Raw genomic sequence first — 23,425 nt, 5'->3', positions numbered from 1 at the left:
TAGTTGAGTCGGGGTTTCACCATGTTGACCAGGATGGTCTCGATCTCTTGACCTCGTGATCCACCCACCTCGGCCTCCCAAAGTGCTGGGATTACAGGCTTGAGCCACCGCACCCGGCCGTATATTCTTGATACTCATGTTTAATCAGTTATACTTGTTTACACACATTGTCTTGCAGATAGTGGCTTGTCTTTTCACTTGCTGCATGTCTTTTGACAAGTCGAATTTATGTCTTTTCTTTTATTGTCAGCTCTCTATCTTCTCATGAAGTCTTTCTTGCCCTGAAATCAGAAAATATTCTCCTATATTTTCTTGAAAATATTTGTAAATATTCCCTTTTCCACTAATCCATTTAGAATTGATTTTTTATATGTGGGAGGCAGGGATCCAACTTCATTTTTCCTCATATGAATAATCATTTATCTCAGCACCATTGTGGATAGTCCACTTTCTAGTGGATGAACAAGGCCACCTCTGTTCTGCATACCGCTTTGAGCAGGAATACTGTCGACTCTATTCAGTTTCTCTGGTCAGTGTATCTGTCTTTGTGCTACTATCATGGAATTTTAATTGCTACATCTTTATGATAAATCTTGATGTACAGATATCTCAAGAAGTTCCTCAGGAACTTCTCAGTTATACTTCAGCTTTTGCCTTTCATTATAAATTTCAAAACTAGTTTGGCAAGTTGCTCAAAATACCCTGTTGGCATTTTGCTTGGAATTGCAGTGAATCAAGAAATCAACTTGGCAATGCTGGCATCTTTACAAAATTGATTATTTCAGTTAATTATGTTTTCTATCTCTCTATTTGTTAGGTTTTAAAATCTTTCCATGAATTCTTCTAATATTCTTCATAAATATCTAATCTTAGCATAATGCTTTTTTCCCTCTACTCATTTGGAAGATTACACTGTATTCTTTTACCCATTGCCCTCGAAATTTTAACACATTTGCTTAAGTCTAAAATTACTATCCTAAACAATCCTCTGAAACAGTGCAAGGACCTTGGAACACTTTCACTCTTTCAACCAATTACTAGTCAGAAAGTCTTTGAATCCACCTATGACCTGGAAGCCCACCTCTTCGAGTTGCCCCACCTTTCTGGACCAACCAATGTACATCTTATATGTATTGCTTGATGTTTCATGTCTCCCTAAAATGTGTAAAACCAAAATGTAGCCTAATAACCTTGAGCACATGTTCTCAGCATCTCCTGGGGCGGTGTCACAGGCCACTGGCCACTCATATTGGGCTCAGAATAAATATCTTCAAATGCTTCAGAATTTGATTCTTTTCTTCAACACACTGGCCCCTCCACCCTTCTCCTCCTCTCACTGTGTATACAGAGCCCCGTTCCTGAGCACATCTGACTGAATTTCCCCACATAAGCACCTTCAGTAACCCAGCTCCACCTACTGCGCAAGCTCTGAACAAACTTAGCTCCACACCCAAAGCCCTTCCAGTTCCATCCTAAGTCAATGCTTCTCCAACTTTAAAGTGCATCAGAATCAGCTGGAAGGCCTGTGAAAATGCAGATTCCTAGGCCTGGCTTCCAGAGACTGCTTCTCAGTCGGTCTGGGGTGGGGCCCCAAAACTTGAGTTTTTAACAAGTGTTCAGGTGAAGCTGATGCTGGCAGTTTGTGGACCACAGCTTGGCTAAGACACCTTATCCCACGACCCTTCATGCACTCTCCCTCCATCCAGGGAGCTGCTTACTCTGCCCTCAGAACCCCATGTGTCTGAGCCTTTGCCCAACCTGGTCCTGCCAGGAATTCTAGGCTGCCGAGTCTGACGCTATGGGTCAGATCCTGGAACATTCCAACTCAAGATAAAGTTGAGAGGTTGTGCTGCTTTTTAAAGGGAAAGGCTTATTGGGATTTGAGCCAGAACTGGAAGGACTCTAGTAAACTGCAGACATTTGGCCCACCCCTAGATACAGGCCTCCCTGTGGGACATGCTGCTACGGACACTTTCTCCTTGTACAGATGGACAAAGGATGGCCCAGGGATGGGAAGTGACTCTTCCAAGGGCACACAGCACATTAGACGAGAGTCTGAGGGAGAATTCCAGTCTCCTTCCTGTGCGGTTATGTGCTTCTTGTACTGCCTTTTCAGTACAAGAAGCGTAAGGGGCCCTGCTTTTCCCCCTTCCCTCATTCTACTTTCTTGTGACCACAGCTGGGACCCAGCATTTCCAGCTGATGCTGAAATAGAGCCTCAGGGGGCTGTAAAACTTGGAAAAGGAAGAAGAGTGGAGGAAGGGGCAAGAAAAGGCAGGGAAGAAATAAAACCCTCTGTGGTGAAGGGAGGAAGAAATGGGAAGTCACCCAAAGCTGTCCAGGGGGCTGGGGGTGGGGCAGTTTCTGGAACCTATACATGTGAATCACCTCCCCTTCCTCTGACCCAGCAAGGGCTCAAGCTGGAAACCACAAACCCTCACTGGCCCCCCTCTGCAGTGGCCACGTGCTGCAGACCCGGAGTGGGTAGTTAGTTGCTTAATGCCAGCCTTCCTCCCCTGGACACGGAGTTCTGCTGACAGCCCCAGTCCAGCCAGAGCTCTGCTGTACATCCCTGGGAGTGGGGCTGGTGTGGAGCCTGGAGGGCACCCACTGCCTTCCCAGGGCTGCTCCAGACAGCATTAAGACCCTGCAGGGCACAGGTGAGACTCATAGCTGGGAGAACTGCTCCAGGCATTCAGGACCCTGGCTGCGGCAGGTGGGTCAGCCCACTGGGGGCAGGGCTCCGGGAACGAGGCTCTGCAGTTGGAGTTGTCACCCACTCTCATGTCACCTGGAGAAGAACTGGACCCAATTCCTGACAGCTTCATTCTGCAACCGCCAGTGTTCAACCCGGTGAGCTGTCACTCGAATCTGGAACCTCCTAGGTCTCTGGGCTCTTCTCTTCCAACGGGGCCCATACTCCTGGGCGGCGGGGTGGAGAGGACCTCAGTCCTGGACTCTGCTTCTCCCAGCACCTGCCCTGGGCTCTGGAAGGCCCTCCTGAGCTTAGCAAAGTGGATGACTGCTAATTCCCACTTGGGTAAAAATGACTGCTAGGTTTCCAGGGTCGCTGTATTTTTTTTATTATTATACTTTAAGTTCTGGGGTACACGTGCAGAACGTGCAGGTTTGTTACATAGGTATACACATGCCATGGTGGTTTGCTGCATCCATCCCCCTGTCATCTGCATTAGGTATTTCTCCTAATGTTAGCCCTCCCCAATCCCCCCCTCCTCCTGCCATCCCTCCCCTAGCTCCCCAACCCCCAACAGGCACCTGTGTGTGACGTTCCCCTCCCTGTGTCCATGGGTTCTCATTGTTCTACACCCACTTATGAGTAAGAACATGCAGTATTTGGTTTTCTGTTCTTGTGTCAGTTTGCTGAGAATGATGGTTTCCAGCTTCATCCATGTTCCTGCAAAGGACCTGAATACATCCTTTTTTATAGCTGCATAGTATTCCATGGTGTATATGTGCCACATTTTCTTTCTCCAGTCTGTCACTGGTGGGCATTTGGGTTGGTTCTAAGTCTTTGCTATTGTAAACAGTGCCACAATGAACATATGTGTGCGTCTTTTTAATAGAGTGATTTATAATCCTTTGGGTATAAACCCCGAGGGTTGTTCTATTTTGAAAGTAGTGAAGCGTGGAGCCGCAATGCTCTGCCCCTGCTGTAATGGATGCTAGGAGAATAGGAGTGTGGTAGGATTGTTGAGGGGGATGCTGACTGCCTAGTAAGGACAGTCTCATCCCCCGCGTGGAAGGAAGGGTCAGGTGGGAATTTCCACTCGGGGATGGCGGCTGGGAGAGGAGTTTCTCTCTTCCTTCTCATGCTCAGTCGTGCCTAAGAGGTTTTCTGAAACCAGCAATGATTTACAGAAGGCTGAATTCCCAGCTGACACCCCCAACTAATGAGCATTAATTATCACTTTCCCTCACTTGGCCCTCCCTTCCCATGAGAGCTGCATCCACTCAGTTAATTACAGGCCTGGAGGGAGCCTGGGAACTGGAAGTGACTCAACTGCTAAACCAGCTGAGCTTGCCAGGCGGGCATCCCAAGCCTCCCTCCCATGCTTCCCAGGTGCCTGGGGAATGGGCAGAAGCAGCTGCCCAGGTTACAGCGGCTCCTTGCTTTGCAGGCTGCGAGTTCCCACCTGGAGGGCTGTGCTGGCGGGTTCTCAATTCTTTCTAGGTGGTTTGGGCTCCTAAAGGTGGCTGGGAGTAGTCAGAGAGCAACACAGGAAGGCCGATCTTGCGATGCCACCAGTATGAACCTCCCATCCTGCTCACACTCATTCCGAACAGGCCCATGCGGAGCCCTCATGGTGCCAGGCCAGGCACTGAACGTACAGGAGGGAGAGACATGGCTTTGGCTTTGAGGGGCTTATAAACTCCTAGGGAGAACAGCCAACCAGTCCCTCTAAGCCTAAGGGCCTCATGAGCAAAATGCTCCGGGAGCTCAGGGAAGGGAAGGAAGCATCCAGGCACCCATGTGGATGATGCCTGGAAAAAGAGTCAGGGTGGAAAGAGACAGGAGGAACAGCCCAGAAAGCCAGGGAGCTGCAAAAGTATATGATGTATTTTAGGAAGGCCAGGTAACTGGTTTTTTTTTTTTTTTTTTTTTTGAGACTGAGTCTCACTTTTTCACCCAGTGGTGTCACGTGATCTCAGCTCACTGTAACCTCCGCCTCCCGGACTCAAGCATTTCTCCTGCCTCAGCCTCCTGAGTAGTCGGGATTACAGGTGCCTGCCACCACACCCGGCTAATTTTTGTGTTTTTAGTAGAGGTGGGGTTTCACCACAGTTGCCAGGCTGGTCTCAAACTCCTGACCTCAAGTTGATCTGCCCACCTCAGCCTCCCAGAGTGCTGGGATTACAAGCATGAGCCACAGCGCCCGGCCCAGGTAACTTCTACTCAGGGAAAGGTGAGCCTTCCCAGACATTGTTAAGTATCTCCCAGGGGTTCATTTCAAAGTCAGCTGTCAGTTCCCGACTTGTCCATTCTTCTTGCCTCCCAGTTCCCACTCTCCAGCCACTAGACAGTCCTCAGGAAGCCCCAGTACCAGGCTTCCGTGGAGCAGCATGGCATCTAGTGGCTGGCAAGCCTCCCTGGGGTCACTGCAGCCTGCTGTGCCCTAGGAGCCGGGGAAAGGCGGCTGACTGGTGCTGAATTTGGCAAGGGAGCTGAGTTTGACTTCTCTGGTGTAATGTGACTTTGCTGTATGACAGTCCAGGGAAGGGGATTAGGTAGAAGAAAATACGTCAGAGAACACTGATTTTACCTGTAAGGAATTTTCTGTTTGGGGAGGAAACGTTGAGGTTTCTTCTGCCCCTTTCCTCCCCTCCCCTGACATGGGGTCCCTGCGCCCTTTCTCCAGCCCTGCATGGTTGGGTTTCTCTTCTTGTTCAGGTGGTTCCTTATGTCATGACAATTTTTGGTGGTCTGCATGCAGGCAAGATGGTCATGCTGCAGGGAGTGGTCCCTCTGGACGCTCACAGGTAAGGCAGGGGTGGGAGCGGGTAGCCCAGGGGCGTCAAGCTGGAGGGCTCCTCCCTGCCTTCGGGATCTCTGTGGGTCTCTGGTCAAAACTGCACTCCGAGAGCCTCACCTCCCAGTAGGTTTCAGGTGGACTTCCAGTGTGGCTGCAGCCTGTGTCCTCGGCCTGATATCGCCTTCCACTTCAACCCTCGCTTCCACACCACCAGGCCCCATGTCATCTGCAACACCCTGCATGGTGGACGCTGGCAAAGGGAGGCCCGGTGGCCTCACCTGGCCCTGCAGAGAGGCTCTGGCTTCCTCATCCTCTTTCTCTTTGGGAGTGAGGAGGTGAAGGTGAAGAAGGGATGGGCACTGGGTGGTCTAGAACTTGTGTCCTCGTGCCTCTTCTTCCCTCAGCCAGACTCTCCACGACACGGTGCCGAGTAGCATTGGTGGGATCAGGTGCTGAGAGGACCAAGAAGCTGCCATGCCCGGTTCCAGGCTGCCCTGGGCCCACATGGCAGCAAGAAAGCTTTATGGTGCCTGGCTCCAAAGAGGGCATCGCTGCCATTGTCATGGCAAGCACTTAGAGAGCACCTGCTGTATACCAGGAACTGTTCTAAGCCCTTTAAAGGTATCTGCTCATTGAATGCTCACAACAGCCCCATTAGGTAGGTACTTCCATTATCCCACCTTACAGCCAGGAGGCAGCGGAGAGGGAGAGAGAACTTGACCTCAGGGTTTTGACCCCTAATGAGAACTCCTGCCAGAAGGATGATGGGATCTTCAGACTTCTCCAGGAGACAGGGCAGCGGGTGGGAGAGGAGCCTCTTGAGACTCAGTTTCCTCATGTAAAATGGAGCGAAGATGATTCTTTGAGCTGCTGAGAAGGCAAAACAAGGGACCTCTGTTGGGGTAGAGGGAGCGTTGAAGGTGCCTTGGCTCAAGGCCAGCTCTGCAACTTTGGGAAGGTTACTTAAGCCCCTTAAGGCTCTGTCAAATGTACCTACCCCATAGAGGTGGTGTGAAGTTAAGTGAGGAAAAGGTGCTTGGCCGTTATGAACTGAATGGGCATCCGCTGCTGAAGAGCCAGCCTCTGTCTGTCTCTCCAGGTGAGTGTGAACGGACGGCACTTTCTCCACTACCGCTACCGGCTCCCGCTGTCTCGTGTGGACACGCTGGGCATCTTTGGTGACATCTTGGTAGAGGCCGTTGGATTCCTGAACATCAATGTAAGTTCCCACAGGGCCAAGTCCTGGGCAGTGACAGCCTCTAGGTTCCCCTGACTCCCGGACAGGCCTGGGACACCTTCCTGCACCCTAGACCGAGAGACAGAGGAGGCCCGGGGCACCTGTAATAGCCAAGGGGGAGGGAGACCACTGAGGTTTCAGGTGTGAGTGGGCTGCGGGGAGGAGAAGGTGCTGGAGAAAGGCAGGAGCCTGCACCTAGGATGGGTCTGGTTAGCACTGAGAAGTGATGGCCGGGAATGATTTGGCACACTGGGGCAGAAACGGGCGGCTGCTGGCTTTATCATCCCCACCTGATGAGCTTATAAAAGCCCAGATTTCTGGGGCTTGCCACCAGAGATTCTGAGTCAGTCAGTCCAAGGCGGGGCCCACAGACTGGGATGTTCAAAATGCCAGCAAAAGGCAACGACTGAGCAGCCGAATGGGAAACACGAGGAGCTCTAAAACCCAAGGCCGGGGCTCGCCCCCGCCGCCCCCACCCAGGCACAGGTAGGGACTGTAGTGGTCCTGAATGCTGCTAATTCTTTTCTCTCTTTCTGAACAGCCATTTGTGGAGGGCAGCAGAGAGTACCCAGCTGGACACGTGAGTCTCTTAGAGCACGTTCTGAGCAGCCACACTAGCTGGCCCGCCCTCTGGACTGCCGCTCACGTTGTGCAACGCCCAGCTGCCCCTTCCCTCACTGCTGTGGTTGCCGTACACTTGGCTGGCTCCACTCCAGTCTCTGGAGGGCCTGGATCTGCCTCTCCCAGCCCCTCTCCAGGGCCAGCTTGGGAAGCCGAATGGGGGTGGGCTGCATGCAGAGGGGGCAAGACCCCGTATTCCCAGCAGGAGAGGCCTTAGTTGAAACACTCATTTCTCAAACCACCTCTGCAAAGTAGCTGGGGTTGACCTTGCAGGACAGAAGGGGAGATGAGGCCCATGTACCTGCCCAAGGCCACAGTGGATGACAGATCCTCCACCTGTTCTTCCCTATTGTTCCGGAGCTAGTGAACCTCTGAAGTCCAGAGGATCCCACTGGGGCTCCAATGACTCACCTGCGGCCATGAGAGAAACAAGCCCCATATATACCCAATTTGTCAGAATAACAAGAGGTTCTTTTTCCTAAGCAAATACCACATGGCCTTATGTCCCCTCTTTCTTTCCCTGACAGCCTTTCCTGCTGATGAGCCCCAGGCTGGTGAGTGAACCCCTCTCCTGCTCCATCAGGGCTGGGAGCACAGCCTGAGTGTGTAGCTAATGAGCTCCACCTGGTGGGACATGGGATATGCCCCCAGCCTAAGGATGTCCCCTTTCTTTACAGCAAGCTGCAGGCGGTGGGTGGGTGGGTGGGGCAGCTTCCGGCTGAGGCTCAGCTTCATTTTACCTTTTCTCCACTTATTCTGAACATTGTCATTTGATACTTCTCTGTGCCAGGCCCAGTGCCAGGCTCCAAGATAGAGGAACAAGCTGGTCCCAGCTGTCCAGTTGCTCACAGGCGGGTGGGGGACAGACCACTAGATGGCCATTACAGTTCAGGATGCAGTGAAGGGAGAAGGATGTGGTGGTCGAGACACAGAGAGGCCAAGCGCAGCCTGAAGGGGCCAGGGAAAGTGTTGGGCAGGAGGGGGTACGGGAGGTCAGATGCTTAGCAAATAAGCAGCATCTCCTGGCTGCAGGCCTGGGCAGAACATGCCTGCCCTGGTGCTCCCCGGCCCCGGGGGCGGGTGGTCCTCCCCAGTCCCCTGTAAGTCCATTTCTCAATACCTCCCTTGTTCTTCAGGAGGTGCCCTGCTCACATGCTCTTCCACAGGGTCTCTGGCCCGAGCAGGTCATCATAGTGCGGGGGCTGGTCTTGCAAGAGCCGAAGCAGTAAGTATCCAGCATCAAAGAGGAGGCGAGGGAGCAGCCCCTCTGTGCCAGGCACATGCTCTATAAAGCATCATCTCCTTCAATCCCCCAGCACCACCATTTTATCCTCATTTCACAGGTGAGGAACTAGAGAAGCAGAAAGATGTGGCATAAAGTGGCAGAGTTTGTGAAGGTCAGCCTGGGACTGGGATCAACAGCCCGACTGCTGGGAGCGTCATTCCTGCTGGTACCTCTAGTCAGGCCTAGCCTCTCGTCCCAGGTCCTAGGAAAGGGGCCCCAGGAAAGGTCCAGGTGCAGGCTGAGGCCCAGAGCAAAGACGTAGCTTCCCATAGTAATGCAAGGTGTGGTTCAAAAGACACAGCCAGACTGCCCCAGAGAGGAGGGCTGCCATTTGGAAGCCAGGACTTGGAGGGACACAGTGACTAAGCAGACACTACCAAGCTTCTCCTACATGGTGCGTTCAAACCCAGACCTGTGGCTCCAATCCTGTTAGACAAGGGCCACTGGTCTGCCTGCCTTGAGGAAACGCATTAGAGTTTATGACTTCTCTGGGCCAGATTGCCTGGGTTGGCATGTGCTGAGGATACCTACTACCTGTGCAACCTTAGGGCAGATACTTGTCCTCTCCGTGCCTCTGTTTCCCTCTCTGTAAGAAGGGGAGGATAATAATGCCGACTTTAGGGGTAGTGCTTAGAATAGCACCTGGCACGTGGTAAGTGCTCCACAGATGTGGATGCTGTTGCATCATCTCAGTGGGGGCAGGGGAAGGCAGAGTAAGGGAAGCACCCTGTGTTCTCCTTGCTTAATTTTGTTTTTACTTTTTAAGTTACTGACCTCACTAAACCCTTGCCCTCCACACTCCAGATCATGCCTGTGAATTCTGGGGCAGGCATGAAGCCCAGCACTGGATGGCCTGGGCCTCCAAAGACAGGCACAACTGAATTGGATTCCTGGTTTTGTCTCCTATAAATGGTGCGGTCTTGGGCCAGTCACTAAACCTCTGTAAGTCGGAATTTCCCTACTGGAAAAAGAATGAAAATTCCAACCTGATAGGGAAAATGAAAAGGTGCTCAGTGACAGAACACTTCTTCCAACAAAACTTGGAGGCATGAGACCAGGTTCACATTGCAGCTCAGAGTCACAAGGTTATTAGTGACGTGGTGAGCAAGTAACTGCTCTTTCCCAAGGGCTGTGAATGCATGTGTCTTCAGAAGCCAGACAGGTCTCTGAGGCAAATAGTGAGCTCAAGATGGATTAAAGATTTAAACATAAGACCTAAAACCCTAAACACCCTAGAAGAAAACCCAGGCACTACCATTCAGGACATAGGCATGGGCAAGGACTTCATGAGTAAAGCTGCAAAAGCAATGGCAACAAAAGCCAAAATAGACAGATGGGATCTAATTAAACTCCAGAGCTTCTGCACAGCAAAAGAAACTATTATTAGAGTGAACCGGCAACCAAGAGAATGGGAAAAAATTTTTGCAATCTACCCATCTGACAAAGGGCTAATATCCAGAATCTATAAAGAACTAAAACAGATTTACAAGAGAAAAACAACCCCATCCAAAAGTGGGCGAAGGATATGAACTAACACTTGTGATTAAAGAGAAAATAGAAGCCATCTTTTCTACAAACTCTCTCAATTTTTGAATATTGTATTAAAGTTGAAGAATACGACGGACCAGACAAAGCATTCCTGTGTACAGTTCAGCTGAGATCCACCAATGTGAAGACTTAGCACAGCACCTGGTACTTAGTGAGGCTGCCACAGATGCTGCCGCTGCTGTTTTGTGAAAGCAACTGATGACTTGAATGGGACAGGGAGCAAGAGTTGGAGGGCACAGGATTCATCTGCAGCTAAAATCTATCCCTCTTTCTTCACCTCATCCCTCCCTCCTCCTCACTGAGTAGGAGTGTATGACTGCAGCCTCAGAGAGCTTCAGCAGATCTTCGCTGGGCATCTAGTGATTGATCATCACAGCAGGCATCCAGTGATTTGTGATTATTCAGTGAGCTAGTAGGCTGAGCTGGATGAACGTGAGGTAGGGAGACACCAGGAGTTCTCAGGCCAGTGGGAAGACAAAGCCTCGTCTGGCAGGATGGAGTAGGGGGAAGCTGTAGTGGGGCTGGAGGCTCCACACCGTCCACTCTCAGGGCTCCTGCCCTCCAAGCTTCTTCCCAACATTGAGCCCTTGCCATCTCCTTCCCAAAACTTAGGAAACTTATGGGGCCACCTCCTGTGAGGATCTACCAACAGTCCCTGAAAGGCCTGCCCAGGGCGGCCTTTTCCCCCACCTCACCCGCCTTCTGCATACCATCAAGATGCAGCCTTTTCCGGCACAGTGCTTCAAAGAAGGGGACTTGGAGAGTTCCCAGGACATAAAAAATAATCTGGTTGCCCTGTTTGAGAGGGAGGGTGCCAGATCCCACCACCCCAGATCCGGAGTCAGGAATCCTAGTTCACATCCTAACCTGAGGCCCTACAGCTATTGCTAGTAACGGAGACGTCATTTAACTTTTTGTCCCCATCATTAAATGGGCTGACAAACCTCACAGCACAGAATTTGTGAGGGCTAAGGAAAGGCAAACTAGTGTCTGTAAAACACCTAACTTCTGTAAAATACCTACTGTGTGCTAGGAATCGCTAGTTTTCACATACGTTATTTTCTTTTTTGTGGCTCTATGAGGTAGAGATTGTATTATATAGTAATATTTTTAAGCAATAGGTATCATCTGAATGCTTATTACATAATCAGGTGCTGTTCTAAACAAGCGTTTCTTATATATTCATTTAATTCTTACGACAGTGCCACAGACAGGTACAGTACAGTTATGTCATCTCTGTATTATGGATGAGGAAACTGAGGCACAGAGAGATGAAGGGTCTTGCCCAAGGTCACAGAACTAGATAGTAGCAGAGCCAGGGTTCAACCTGGGCTGCCTGACTCTAACCAACATTTAATACGATACCTGGCGCTGAGTTGGCATTCAATAAATATTAGCTACAGCTGTTACCACCATCATCATCCCCATTCTCAGGAGGAGAAACTGAGGCTCAGGTAGGCAATTTTCACACACTTCTCTCCCACCTGCAACCTCCTGTAGTCAGTAGATGGCAACCCTGGAAGTCAATCTCAAGTTCATCTGAGCTCATGTTCTTTCCACTGTTCTGAGCATCCAGCAGTGCTTGTTTCTGGAGGCTGAAGCCGCTCAATCTTCCATCCTCTCCCCCACGTCCATCCTTCCCCTGGGGGCTGAGCAGTGGCCTGCGGCCACCAGGCACTGATCCCTTCTCCTTCCTCCTGCTTCCTGCAGTTTCACGCTGAGCCTGAGGGACCAGGCTGCCCGTGCTCCTATGACACTCAGGGCTTCCTTCACAGACAGAACTCTGGCCTGGATCTCCCCCTGGGGACGGAAGAAGCTGATCTCAGCCCCCTTCCTCTTTTACCCCCAGAGATTCTTTGAGGTGGGTCAGAGCCAAGAGGCCACATCCCTTCAGGCTGGAGCACAGAGCTGACCTCCCATAATGACCTGGGAGACTCTGGGGTGGGTGGGCAGGGCAGCTGTTATGGGGTGGGAGGCCAGAGCCAGCAGAGCACAGCAAACATCTACACAGAGGTCCTCCACCCTCCACTCGGATGCCAGGGATCCCATAGCCAGAAACTCAAATTAATTGATGCAGGTGGAGGGCCAAGCATCAGCTTTATTGAAAAGCTCCCCTAGGGCCAGGCGCGGTGGCTCATACTTGTAATCCCAGCACTTTGGGTGGCTGAGGTGGGCGGATCACGAGGTCAGGAATTCGAGAGCAGCCTGGCCAAAATAGTGAAACCCTGTCTCTACTAAAAATATTAAAAATTAGCCAGGCATGGTGGTGGGCGCCTGTAATCCTAGCTGCTTGGGAGGCTGAGGCAGGAAAATTGCTTGAACCTGGGAGGTGGAGGTTGCAGTGAGCCCAGATCACGCCACTGCACTCCAGCCTGGCAACAGTGTGAGACTCCGTCAAAAAAAAAAAAAGCTCCCCTAATGATTCCAGCGTGCAGAACCACTCCTCTACAGGAAGCAGCCCCAGTTACAGATGGTGAAACTGAGGCGCAGGGCTGGGAAGATCCTTGTCAAAGGCTGCAGTGGGCTGGTGACAAGCGGGGCCCCTTGTCTGTTCTTTTCTAGCACTGTACTGGGTGCCCCCAGGTCCAGTCTTTGTGTCCTCTGAGAGGAGGAGGGTGTCGCTGGGAAGAGCATCAGGCAGACAGGGAGAGTCTGGCTGGAAGCTGCCACCCGTCATGTCCTCCTTTCCCAGGTGCTGCTCCTGTGCCAGGAGGGAGGGCTGAAGCTGGCTCTCAATGGGCAGGGGCTGGGGGCCACCAGTGTGAACCAGCAGGCCCTGGAGCAGCTGCGGGAGCTCCGGATCAGTGGAAGTGTCCAGCTCTACTGTGTCCACTCCTGAGGACAGTTCCAGGGCAACCCTGCCAGAAAATAGGAAAGTCAGCCCACACCCACAGCCCCACTCTCCTCCCCTCATTAAAATGTCCACCTGACACCACCGCATTAGCCCTGGTTCACTTCCAGGGTCACGAGCCTAAGTCTGCAGGAGCTTTGGGCCTGAGGGAAGGCACAGGGTGCCAAGGTTCCTCCGACTCTGCACCTTCCTCCACCGGGAGCTGGGATTTGGCTCCATCTGCCTTCAGGGCCTGGACTGCACTCACAGAGGTGGAATTTGTAGACTAACAAAGATACTCCAAAATACAGTGGCTTAAAGAATGTGGTCATTTATTTTACTTATTTGTGGTCAAATAAATAAATGGGGTCATTTATCTATTCCATTCTCATCTAGCAATTCTAGAGAAAATGGTTCAGGTTAGTGGGGCAGCTCTGCTCCCAGAGATATTCAGGGTCTGTCCTAGCCATTGTTCCACCACCCAGGGCATCATCACGGTCTGCGTGGCCGAAGCTCAGCTGCCACCCTGTCTTGGTCTCCGCCACTGAGAAGGCTAATAGAGGCTGAGGATAAGGCCCACCTGATCTCATAAGCTCCAGGCCGGGGTCTGACACCACCAGCTACAGTCACGTTTCATCTGCAGGCACTTGGTCTCGGTCACACTACCTGCCAGGAAGGCTGGAAATGGCCTCCATTGGGATACCCATATGACTGGCCACATAAAATAGAATAGTTGGCCAAGCGCAGTGGCTCACACTTGTAGTCCCAGCACTTTGGGAGGCCAAGGTGGGCAGATCACGAGGTCAGGAGACTGAGACCATCCTGACTAACACAGTGAAACCCTGTCTCTACTAAAAATACAAAAAAGTAGCCAGGCATGGTGGCAAGCACCTGTAGTCCTAGCTACTCACTCAAGAGGCTGAGGCAGGAGAATTGCTTGAACCCGGGAGATGGAGGTGGCTGTGAGCTGGGATCATGCCACTGCACTCCAGCCTGGCTGACAGAGCGAGCCTCTGTCTCAAAAAAAAATAACAGTCACACACACAAAAAAAAAACAGAGTAGTTTTATTCTATCACTATAAAAAAAAAAAACAAAACAGGGAGAATGGATTTGAACAAAAAAAAAATATGGCACTCTGATTAAACTGCATTACAGCCTGCAGGACTCCTCGGGCCAGCTTGGTTTTACTCTAGATTTCACTGTTGTCCCACCCTACTCCTTCCATCCCACTTTTTCCTTCACCAACATTCGAGTTCTTGCCTTCTCTGACAGCCAGACAGACAGATGGGAGAGGCAGGCGTGTCCTTCATTGTCAGTAGTTCTTTGATGTGAAAGGGGCAGCAGAGTCATTTATACTTCAACCAACCTCTTTGCATCTTACAAAGTTAAACAGCTGAAAGAAGTAAAATAGGGAGGCAATGCTTGTGGAATGTACAGTGCATGTTGGCGGCACATGCCTCATTACGATTCACCTACTTGCTTCTCCTGTTCAGTCATTTCTTTGGAAGGCAGTGGATTTCTCTCTTGCGCTTCTGTCTTCCTCAGTTCCGACATATCTTTGCCTGCTTCCATCCATGTAAGACGTGACTTGTTCCTCCTGGCCCTCCACCAGGCTTGTGAGGCTTCTCCAGCCACGTGAAACTGTAAGTCCAATTAATCTCTTTATTTTGTAAATTGCCTAGTGTCAGGTATGCCTTTATAAGCCGTGTGAAAATGGACTAATACAGGACTTTAGCATTACAATGGTATGTTAATGATGTAAAAGTAACAGGGGTCACCAGCTCTGGTTTGCTGGGGTCTTGCTCTGAACTTATCCTCCTCTGGTAATTGCTAAAGAGTCCTGAGGCTCCTGTGGCCTCCCAGGCCATCTGAAGTTCTTTTAAGCAAACAGACCTATAGATAAAATGACTAAAAACTCCTGTTTAAGAAACTACAATGAGCTTTCTTAGTTATCTACTGTTTAAGAAAATAATGAACTTTCTCAGCTATGTCTCCAGGGCTGCCCTGGTAACGTAAGATGTGTGTGTGTTTGTTTTTAATAAGGCCTTGGACGACTTTTGTTAGATTTATACTTAGGCACTTTATAGTTTTTTGTGCTATTCATAAATGCTATCTTTTTAAAAATTCTACTTACTTGATACTGGCACAAAAATGCACCTGGTTTGTGTATTAATCTAGTTCCTAGCAAAGTTGCTAAATTCTTTCATTAGTTCAGATAGAAAACCTTGTCCTGGCACAGTGGCTCACACCTGTAACCCCAGCACTTGAGGATGCCAAGGCAGGTGGACCACTTGAGTCAGGAGTTTGAGACCAGCCTGGCCAACATGGCAAAACTCCGTCTCTACTAAAACTACAAAAAATTAGTGAGCATGGTGTCACACACCTGTAAGCCCAGCTACGCAGGAGGCTGAGGCACAAGAATTGGTTGAACCCAGGAGGCAGAGGTTGCAGTGAGCCGAGATGGCACCAATGCACTCCAAGCTGGGCAACAGAGCGAGACTCTCTCTCAATAAATAAATAGACAGGCAGGCAGGCAATCTTACCACTTGCAAAAAATAATGATTTCTGATTTCTTCCTTTCCAACCTCCCTCTCTCTCTCTGTCTCTCACTCTTCCCCCGACTCCCAGCCACATTCCCTCCCTTCCTTCCTCTCTCCCTGATGCTTCCTTTATTATATTATGATGGTCAAGACTTCCTGCACACTGTGAGTAGCAGGGCTGTTAGCGGGCATCCTTGACCTGTTCCTGACATTAGGGAAATGCAACTAAGATTTCACTATTAAATGTGATGATTGTCGTAGGTTGGGATTAGATACTACTTTTAGGGTAAGGAGATTTTTGTTTTTTCTTAGTTTGCTAAGAGATTTTTTTTTTCATGAATCAGTGTCAAGTCTGTCTTCTGCATTTATTAATATGATCATATTGTTTCTAATCTGTTAATGAGGTAAATTACCTTAATAGGTTCTCTAATGTCATACTATAAGTATCTTTAAATTCCTAGAGTAAATGAATTTTTAATGAATATATATCATGGCATTTCATTTACTGATAGTACTATTTTTGCATTATGTTCATAAATTGGCTTATAATTTTACTTATCCATCCATCAACAGTAGCCTTAGTTCTGGATTCTTTTCTGTGCAAGGTCATTGGTTGTTGTTTTATATGTCCTCTAGGTCTTTATTTAATCCATAGATTCCATCGCCCTCTCTTCTTTTCTTACATTTTATTATTGGGAACAAAACTGATAATTTTTTCTTATAGAGCTTCCCAGAATCTAAATTCTGCTGATTAGTCCCTAGGGCATTGTTTAAAATATTCCACTGTCTCCTGTACTTCTTTTTGTCTACAGTTTTGATCAGATTAGTTTCAATTTTTCAGCAAGAAAACCAAAACTATTATCTTATTCTCTAAATGTTTCTTTTTAAATTTTGTTTTATTTATATATATTTTCTTGAGAGAGTCTCACTCTGTCACCCAGGCTAGGGCACAGTGGCACAATCTCTGCTCACTCTAGCCTCCACCTCCCAGGTTCAAGTGATTCTCATGCCCCAGCCTCCTGACTAGCTGGAATTACAGGTATGCTCCACCACACCTGGCTAATTTTTGGATTTTTTTGTAGATGAGGTGTCGCTATGTTAGCCAGGCTGATCTTAAACTCTTGGCGTCAAGTGATCCACCTGCCTCAGCCTCCCAAACTGCTAGGATTACAGTCATGAGTCATGCTAAATATTTCTTATAGCCTCCTGTTCTCGTTTCATGAATATATTTTCTCTTATCTCTTCCTTGATATAAATGATGCTTTTGTAAATTTTCTTCTGCTTGCCATAATTTCTTTGTTTTCTTGAAGCTTATTTGTTAATTATTTGTGTATTTTGCTATCTTCAAATTAGACGATTTCCTCAAATGTCTGGCAATCCTTAGTTGTTTGTGGGGTTTTGTTGTTGTTGTTGTTGTTTATTTCTTTGTTTGTTTGTTTTTGAGATGGAGTCTCGCACTGTCCCCCGGGCTGGAGTGCAGTGGCGTGATCTCATCTCACTCCAACCTCTGCCTCCTGGGTTTAGGCAAATCTCTTGCTTCAGCCTCCTGAGTAGCTGGGAATACAGGCATATGCCATCAAGCCAGGCTAATTTTTGTATTTTTGGTAGAGGAGGCGTTTCACCATGTTGACCAAGTTGGTCTTGAACTCCTGACCTCAGGTGATCCACCTGCTTCGGCCTCCCAAAGTGCTGGGATTACAGGTACAGAGCCACTGCACCCAACCAAGTAGTTGGCTTATATTCAAGAGTGAGACACTAAAATCCTAACTGGAAGCTTTATGTGCATGGGTTGGGCTTATTGATTTATATGCCTCCTCACAATGAAACAGGTCAATGGTCAATGGTATTGTTGTCTAAAGTGTCATCCGAGTTAATTGTCTCATGACCGAGAAAGTTAAGGAACATGGATGCAAAGGGTGAGGTTGGAGTGAAAGTTTAATAAGCAAAAGAAGAAAGCTCTCCATAATGGAAAGCAGAGCCTGGGCTTATGACAAAAACTCTTACAAGAAAGTCCTCTCATTTCTGTAGCTGTTTGAGTAACTTCTCTTATCTATAAAGCTATCTGTGTAACTCCCCTTATCTGTGCAGCTGTGGGTATGTGCCTAGGCAAGCCCAAAGCACAGCTTCTCTTGTTTGTGTAACTGTGGGTCTGTTTTAGGTAAGCCCCCCTCCCTTTCCCATGAAAGATCCTGTGGAGCCCTCGTGTACATGTCTGAAAAGGGGAGGAAACTTTTTCCTGGGAGCCCACTAATCACACAAAGAACAAAAGGCTTCTATGCTAGGTGCCTGCTTATCTGAGCAGCTGCAGACTGAGTTCCCCAGGCTGCTCAACTTGTGCCTGTGGCTGTGATTTTTCAAGCAGTCTGCTTCTCCAAGGACCAGCCTTAGCTGTCTGCCTAACTGACTTTTTTCCTTTTCCTCTCCCTCAACAAGGTGACTGGGAAAATAAATGGCTTTTTTTCCCAACAAAATTTGTCATTAAAAATAAATGTGTAAAATTAAACTTCATGATTAAATATACATAAAAGTAATATTCATACTTTACATCAAAATCTATATACAAAGTTAGTTGATTGCATGACAGTAAAGGAAATGGCAAAACTGAGAACTTGCTGCTATGCAGCTTTCAAATGTTTGCAACCTAAAATAGCCATAAAATTAAGTTTCTTTTAAGGGAATTTCAGAATTAAATATATCCCTCGAGTAGTTGACAATGAAGAGCCCATAACTTATTTTAGTTACCAAATGTTTAAAAAGTGTTCTGTGTTTTTTCTCCCCAAAATGTTAGTGTGTAGCTATTCTTATAAATGTTGAGAGAAGAAGATGGTGAGAAAGGGAAGCAGAAACGACAGGTTAACCAAGGCATTTTCGTCCTTGCTGACAACAAATCACCAGGGGGTGCTTTCAGGCACTGTTTTGCGGAGGTGTCCCTCTACATTAAGCGATGCTTTCTTCTATGACAATTTTTGAAGCCTACGCATTACTTTGTTCAATATAGAAGTTCAGTTTTAACCCAGAATTTAACCCAGGGACTCAGCTGTCTTCCCCATTCTCCCTCAAGCCCCAAGGACTGGTTGTTCTGCTTACTGAGTGGGTCTGGCATTTGCATCGTCCTATTGGCTCCAACACAAAGACTGGGATACCCACCTGTGGGCACAGTCAACCACATTGCAGACACAGAAAAGGCAATGAGCCTGGGATCACATGGAGGAAATCTGTCGTTTCTGCTTCCCTTTCTCCACACTGTGTTTTCTGGACAGGGTTATGTCACCTTTTTTTTCATGCTCAGGTGGAAGAAAAAATTCTTTCCCCTTCTTTAAGACAAGCTGCTGGTGTTCTATGAAAGTATGCTTCTGATGTAAGAACTAACATTCACATACTTGTTCATTTCCCCACTGTAGTCTCTGTAAAAATGATGGAATGTATCTTGAAAACAAACTTCAATTTGTCCATCCTCAAACCAGCCCTTAGGTTTGTATATGGTACCATATAAATCCAATTTCTGATCATTTCTGGGGTTCCATTTTCTTCTTCAAGGCTCTTTCTCCCCGAAGTCTTTTTTTTTTTTAGCTGTACTTAACATTCTATGGGTACATGTGCAGACAATGCAGGATTGTTGCATAGGTACACACATGGCAATGTGATTTGCTACCTCCATCCCCCCATCACCTACATCTGGCATTTCTTCCCATGTTATGCCTCCCCGACCTCCCCACACCCCTGTTGTCCCTCCCTTGGCCCCGCACAACATACCCCAGTGTGTGATGCTCCCCTCCCTGTGTCCATGTGTCCTTATTGTTCAACACCCCCCTATGAGTGATACCATGTGGTGTTTGATTTTTCTGTTCTTGTGTCAGTTTGCTGAGAATGATGGTTTCCAGATTCATCCATGTCCCTATGAAGGACACAAATTCATTGTTTTTTATGGCTGCATAGTATTCCATGGTGTATATGTGCCACATTTTCTTTATCCAGTCTATTGTTGATGGACATTTGGGTTAGTTCCAGGTCTTTGCTGTTGTAAACAGTGCCGCAATGAACATTTGTGTGCATGTGTCTTTATAATAGAATGCTTTATAATCCTTTGGGTTTATACTCAGTAATGGAATTGCTGGGTCAAATGGAATTTCTCTTTCTAGGTCCTTGAGGAATCACCATACTGTCTTCCACAATGGTTGAACTAGGTTACACTCCTACCAACAGTGTAAAAGTGTTCCTATTTCTCCACATCCTCTCCAGCATCTGCTGTCTCCAGGTTTTTTAATGATCGCCATTCTGACTGGCGTGAGATGGTATCTCAATGTGGTTTTGATTTGCATTTCTCTAATAATCAGTGATGATGAGAATTTTTTCATATGTTTGTTGGCCTCATATGTCTTCTTTTGTAAAGTGTCTGTTCATATCCTTTGCCCACTTTTGGATGGATTTGTTTGTTTTTTTTTCTTGTAAATCTGTTTTAGTTCTTTGTAGATTCTGGATATTAGCCCTTTGTCAGATAGGTAGACTGCAAACATTTTTTCCCATTCTGTTGGTTGCCAATTTGCTCTAATGATTATTTCTTTTGCTGTACAGAAGCTCTGGAGTTTAATTAGGTCCCATTTGTTTATTTTGGCTTTTGTTGCCAATGCTTTTGGTGTTTTAGTCATGAAGTCCTTGCCTATGCCTATGTCCTGAATGGTTTTGCCTAGATTTTCTTCTAGAGTTTTTATGGTTTTAGGCCTTATGTTTAAGTCTTTAATCCATCTGGAGTTACTTTTAGTGTAAGGTGTCAGGAAGGGGTCCAGTTTCTGCTTTCTGCACACTGCTAGCCAGTTTTCCCAACACCATTAATTAAACAGGGAATCCTTTCCCCATTGCTTGTTTTTGTCAGGTTTGTCAAAGACCAGACAATTGTAGATGTGTGCTGTTGCCTCCAAAACCTCTGTCCTGTTCCATTGGTCTATATCTCGGTTTTGGTACCAGTACCATGCTGTTTTGATTACTGTAGCCTTGTAGTAGTTTGAAATCAGGTAGCATGATGCCTCCGGCTTTATTCTTTTTGCTTAGGATTGTCTTGGCCATGTGAGCTCTCTTTTGGTTCTATATGAAGTTTAAGGTGTTTTTTTTCCAGTTCTGTGAAAAAGGTCTTTGGTAGCTTCATGGGGATAGTGTTGAATCTATAAATTACTTTGGGCAGTACGGCTATTTTCACAATATTGATTCCTCTTAACCATGAGCATGGAGTGTTTCTGCATTTGTTTGTGTCCTTTCGTATTTTCTTGAGCAGTGGTTTGTAGTTCTCCTTGAAGAGCTCTTTACATCTTTTGTTAGTTGTATTCCTAGGTATTTTATTCTCTTTGTAGCAATTGTGAATGGGAGTTTGCTCATGATTTGGCTGTTAGTCTGTTATTAGTGTATAGAAATGCTTGTGATTTCTGCACATTGATTTTCTATCCTGAGACTTTGCTGAAGTTGCTTATCAGTTTAAGGAGGTTTTGAGCTGAGATAGTAGAGTCTTCTAAATATACATTCATGTCGTCTGTAAATAGAGACAATTTGACTTCCTCTTTTCCTAACTGAATACTCTTTTTTTTTTTTCTTGCCTAATTGCTCTGGCTAGAACTTTCAATACTATATTGAATAGGAGTGGTGACAGAGGGCATCCTTGTCTAGTGCCAGATTTCAAAGAGAATGCTTCCACTTTTTGCTCATTCAGTGTGATATTGACTGTAGGCTTGTCATGAGTAGTTTTTATTATTCTGAGATATGTTCCTTTGATACCTAGTTTATTGAGAGTTTTTAGGATAAAGCACTGTTGAATTTTGTCGAAGGCCTTCTCTGCATCTATTGAGATAATCGTGTGGTTTTTGTTTTGGTTCTGTTTATGTGGTGGATTATGTTTATAGACTTGCATATGTTGAACCAGCCTTGCATCCCCAGAATGAAGCCTACTTGATCATAGTGGATAAGCTTCCTGATGTGCTGTTGCAATTGGCTTGCCAGTATTTTATTGAAGATTTTTGTGTCTATGTTCATCATGGATATTGGCCTGAAGTTTTCTTTTTTTGTTCAGTCTCTGCCAGGTTTTGGTATCAGGATGATGTTGGTCTCATAAAATGATTTGAGAAGGATTCCCTCTTTTTGTATTGTTTGGAATAGTTTCAGAAGGAATGGTACCAGCTCCTCTTTATACATCTGGTAGAATTCAGCTGTGAACCTGTCTGGACCTGGACTTTTTTTGGTTGGTAGGTTATTAATTGCTGCCTCAACTTCAGCCCTTGTTATTGGTCTGTTCAAGGTTTCAACTTCTCCCTGGTTTAGGCTTGGGAGGGTGCAAGTGTACAGGGATGTATCCATTTCTTCCAGGTTTACTGGTTTATGTGCATAGAGTTGTTTGTAGTAATCTCTGATTGTAGTTTGTATTTCTATGGAGTCAGTGGTGAAATTCCCTTTATCATTTTTTATTGCATCTATTTGATTCTTCTCCCTTTTCTTTTTTATTAATCTGGCTAGTGGTCTGTTTTGTTGATCTTTTCAAAAAACCAGCTCCTGGATTTATTGATTTTTTAAAGGATTTTTTGTGTCTCCATCTCCTTCAGTTCTGCTGTGATCTTAGTTATTTCTTGTCTTCTGCTAGCTTTTGAGTTTTTTTTTATCTTGCTCCTCTAGCTCTTTCAATTTTGATGATAGGGTGTCGATTTTAGATCTTTCCTCGCTTGTCTGGTGGGCATTTATTGCTATAAATTTCCCTCTAGACACTGTTTTAAATGTGTCCCAGAGATTCTGGTACATTGTGTCTTCGTTCTCACTGGTTTCAAAGAACATCTTTATTTCTGCCTTCATTTCATTGTTTTTCCAGTTGACATTCAGGAGCCAGTTGTTCAGTTTCCACGAAGTTGTGCAGTTCTGAGTTAGTTTCTGAATTCTGAGTTCTAATTTGATTGTACTGTGGTCTGAGAGACTGTTTGTTATGATTTAGATTCTTTTGCATTTGCTGAGGAGTGATTTGCTTCCAATTATTTGGTCAATTTTAGAGTAGGTGCCATGCGGTGCTGAGAAGAATGTATATTCTGTGGGTTTGGGGTGGAGATTTCTGTAGCTGTCTTTTAGGTCCTCTTGGTCCTAATCTGAGTTCAAGTCCTAGACATCCTTGTTAATATTCTGTCTCGTTGATCTATCTAATATCGACAGTGGCGTGTTAAAGTCTCCCACTATTATTGTGTAGGAATTTAAATCTCTTTGTAGGTCTTTAAGAACTTGCTTTATGTACCTGAGTGCTCCTGTATTGGATGCATATATATTTAGAATTGTTAGTTCTTCTTCATGCATTGATCCTTTTACCATTATGTAATGCCCTTCTTTGTCTCTTTTGATCTTTGTTGGTTTAAAGTCTGTTTTATCAGAGACTAGGACTGCAACTCCTGCTTATTTTGCTTTCCATTTGCTTAATAAATCTCCCTCCATCCCTTTATTTTTAGCCTATGCGTGTCCTTGCATGTGAGATGGGTTTCCTGAATACAGCACACCAATGGGTTTTGACTTTGTATCCAATTTGCCAGTCTGTGTCTTTTTATTGGGGCATTTAGTCCATTTACATTTAAGGTTAGTATTGTTATGTGTGAATTTGATCCTGCCACTTTGATGCTAGCTGGATGTTTTGCCTGTTAGTTGACACATTTTCTTCATTGTGTCGATGGTCTTTACCATTTGGTACATTTTTGGAGTGGCTGGTACTGGTCGTTCCTTTCCTTGTTTAGTGCTTCTTTCAGGAACTCTTGTAAGGCAGGCCTGGTGGTGATGAAATCTCTCAGCAATTGCTTGTCCATAAAGGATTTTATTTATCCTTCGCTTATGAAGCTTAGTTTGGCTGGATATTAAATTCTGAGTTGAAA

The 23,425-nt window shown here is 46.7% G+C and overlaps 1 protein-coding gene across 1 annotated transcript; it reads left to right on the top strand.

Annotated features, from left to right (window-relative positions):
* The first annotated feature begins 2,397 nt into the window (after positions 1-2,397).
* On the top strand, positions 2,398-13,336 carry LGALS12 (galectin 12). The gene is made up of 9 exons (XM_017516938.1): positions 2,398-2,853; positions 5,411-5,499; positions 5,620-5,833; positions 6,592-6,711; positions 7,271-7,309; positions 7,878-7,904; positions 8,487-8,575; positions 11,894-12,044; positions 12,876-13,336. Exons 1-9 carry the CDS (start codon positions 2,785-2,787, stop codon positions 13,020-13,022), a joined length of 945 nt encoding a protein of 314 aa, XP_017372427.1. The 5' UTR covers positions 2,398-2,784; the 3' UTR covers positions 13,023-13,336.
* Positions 13,337-23,425: the final 10,089 nt, after the last annotated feature.

Source organism: Cebus imitator, unplaced genomic scaffold, assembly GCF_001604975.1.
Source record: "Cebus imitator isolate Cc_AM_T3 unplaced genomic scaffold, Cebus_imitator-1.0 Scaffold609, whole genome shotgun sequence".
NCBI classification, from domain to species: Eukaryota; Metazoa; Chordata; class Mammalia; order Primates; family Cebidae; genus Cebus; species Cebus imitator.
This window is presented reverse-complemented; position numbering and strand designations above follow the sequence as displayed.

Bases quoted from the DNA above. Each gene is read 5' to 3' on its own strand.
- LGALS12 (XM_017516938.1), top strand. From the start codon at position 2,785: ATGTCACCTGGAGAAGAACTGGACCCAATTCCTGACAGCTTCATTCTG. The intron at 2,854-5,410 runs GTGAGCTGTCAC...CTTCTTGTTCAG, and splicing joins AACCGCCAGTGTTCAACCCG to GTGGTTCCTTATGTCATGAC. The intron at 12,045-12,875 runs GTGGGTCAGAGC...CTCCTTTCCCAG, and splicing joins ACCCCCAGAGATTCTTTGAG to GTGCTGCTCCTGTGCCAGGA.